General features: G+C 43.6%; 1 protein-coding gene across 1 annotated transcript in view; it reads right to left on the bottom strand.

Annotated features, from left to right (window-relative positions):
* Positions 1 to 2500, bottom strand: part of LOC127633610 (formin-2-like) — a 73114-nt gene that overhangs the window by 44361 nt on the left and 26253 nt on the right. The window contains 1 exon segment of the mRNA XM_052112832.1: positions 562 to 649. Within this exon segment, the coding sequence (XP_051968792.1) occupies positions 562 to 649 (88 nt within the window).

Consider the following 2500-nt stretch of genomic DNA (forward strand, 5'->3'; position numbering starts at 1 on the left):
TGCGGTCCACTGAACCCGAAACATTCCTTTACATTCGATCTGTCCCTCACACTACGACTTGTGAACTCTGTTTTAAATCTTTTGAAGTCGATACTTTGTTGTTTGTCCCATTTGGAGCTTAACAGATGTGTCCAGTATGGAAAGAGCAGCGTAAAGATTCTTCAACGTGTCTCTGTTTGTGTTGTACTCAAAGATAACAGAATACAGACTTGGAACGACACGAGTAAATAATGGCATATTGAATCATTTATTTATTTTTTGGCAGAACTTTTAAACAAATGCCATTTTAATAATCTGATGCGTTACATCACACACACACACACGCACGCACACGCACGCACGCACACACACGCACGCGCACAAACAGTCACGGACAAAGTCACACGCACTCTCACGCGCAGTCACACGCACAAACAGTCGCACGCACTTACACGTACACGCACACGCACAAACATAGTTCAACCATGTGTTTTTTATGAAAACAATTCAAGATGAGAATCAAATGCAATAATAAAAACGTCAGTCAGAGGATGTATTGAGGAAACAGACACTGTAACTCACCGTGTTGAATGTCTTTCATGTCGAGATGTAAACTGGACATTAAAATCCCCACCGCCTGAGAACGCTTCGTGTTTAACAGCTTGACCACCTGCAACACAAACACACACACACACACAAACCTGATGACAGTGTTTAATACAATGACCACAGCATCCAAAATCACATGTTCAGCATTTAGTCACGACACCTTCAATTTGCATTTCGATGACAAAACACTTCCCTGAATCCCAGATATGCACAGACAATTATACAAACCATCTATAGGGTGATTTCCCAAACACTGTAAACACCGTTACATCATCAAATCATTGCGTTGTTTAATTGCATATAGCAGTCGACACGGACAACACTGACTCAACCAATGGTGAGAGTTTGGGGGCGGGACTATCGGTTTGTTGGACCAATCATCTGAGATTCTGTTTGGTGTTGCAGAAATGACTTCTGAGAGTTTCTCAGTCAGCAGCACGACCTGAAGAACAATTCGTCCCGCTCTGATGTTTATCAGTGGGGTGGACAATGGCCCGCTCCGCCTGTGCATACAAACACCGTGAGAACTCAACATGAGAAACACGTCACTCAAACATCAATCCATTCTGATCAGACGTCTCCCGGTCACTGACTGACATCAGAATGCTCCCGAGACGTCAGAGGAACCGGACGATAACGATCACTGTGCCCAATCCCATCACACAAGCTCAAACTGAGATACGCTCACTATGTGAGGGACGCCGTATCAACAGAAGGTTGTTCTAGATCAGTGGTTCTGAACTCATGAACTCTCGGGGTCACAGACTAGACGGCTAAACACAAAAATCGGCAAAACTCTGGAGCGTTTGGCCTGTGGTGAGAATGCAATGAGACGCAACGGATCGAAAAATGTCCCTATAAACACCATCAACAGACCTGATGCATAGAGAGAGAGAGAGAGAGAGACTCGTTCACTTCCTTACCGAGCACAATGTCCTGAGCAAAAGTCAGATTGGATTCTTACCAAATTTTAGAACATCAGACCATATCTTCACCCTACATACCCTGATTGACAAATACATCAACCAAAACAAAACCAAAATATTCGCTTGCTTCGTAGATTTCCAGAAGGCCTTTGATTCAATTTGGCATGAAGGCCTTCTTTCTAAACTTTCAGAAATTGGTGTAGGGGGCAAAACATACAACATCATAAAAACGATGTATTCAAACAATCAATGTGCAATTAAAATTGGCAATAAACAAACAGAGTTCTTCACTCAAGGGCGGGGTGTGAGACAGGGCTGCCCACTATCACCGACCCTCTTCAATATTTACATTAATGAATTGGCGAAACTCCTAGAACAATCCGCGGCTCCTGGCCTCACACTACATGACTCCAGTATAAAGTTCCTGCTGTATGCAGATGATCTGGTCCTGCTGTCTCCAACAGAAGAGGGTCTACAGCAGAACCTGGACCTCCTGCATCAGTTCTGTCAGACCTGGGCCCTGACCATTAACACAACTAAAACAAAAGTACTAACATTCCAGAAAAGACCCAGATGTCAGGGAAAGAGACACAATTTCACCCTTGGTACGACCAAAATTGATCATGCCACAAACTACACATACCTCGGGCTGAAATTCAGTGCAAACGGAAACCTCAACTTGGCCGTGAATGAACTGAAAGCGAAAGCAAGAAGGTTCTTCTACGCCATTAAAAAATCTATCCAATCTGAAATACCGATCAGAATCTGGCTCAATATATTCCAGTCAGTCATTGAACCTGTTGCACTATATGGCAGTGAAGTTTGGGGTCCTCTCCTAAATCACCAATTTGACAAATGGGACAAAAATCCGATTGAAGCCCTGCATACAGAGTTCTGTAAGAGTGTCCTGAGAGTACAGAGGAACACACCTAACAATGCATGCAGGGCAGAATTAGGCCAATACCCTCTATTAATCCACATTGAGA

Source organism: Xyrauchen texanus, chromosome 40, assembly GCF_025860055.1.
Source record: "Xyrauchen texanus isolate HMW12.3.18 chromosome 40, RBS_HiC_50CHRs, whole genome shotgun sequence".
Lineage (NCBI taxonomy): Eukaryota > Metazoa > Chordata > Actinopteri > Cypriniformes > Catostomidae > Xyrauchen > Xyrauchen texanus.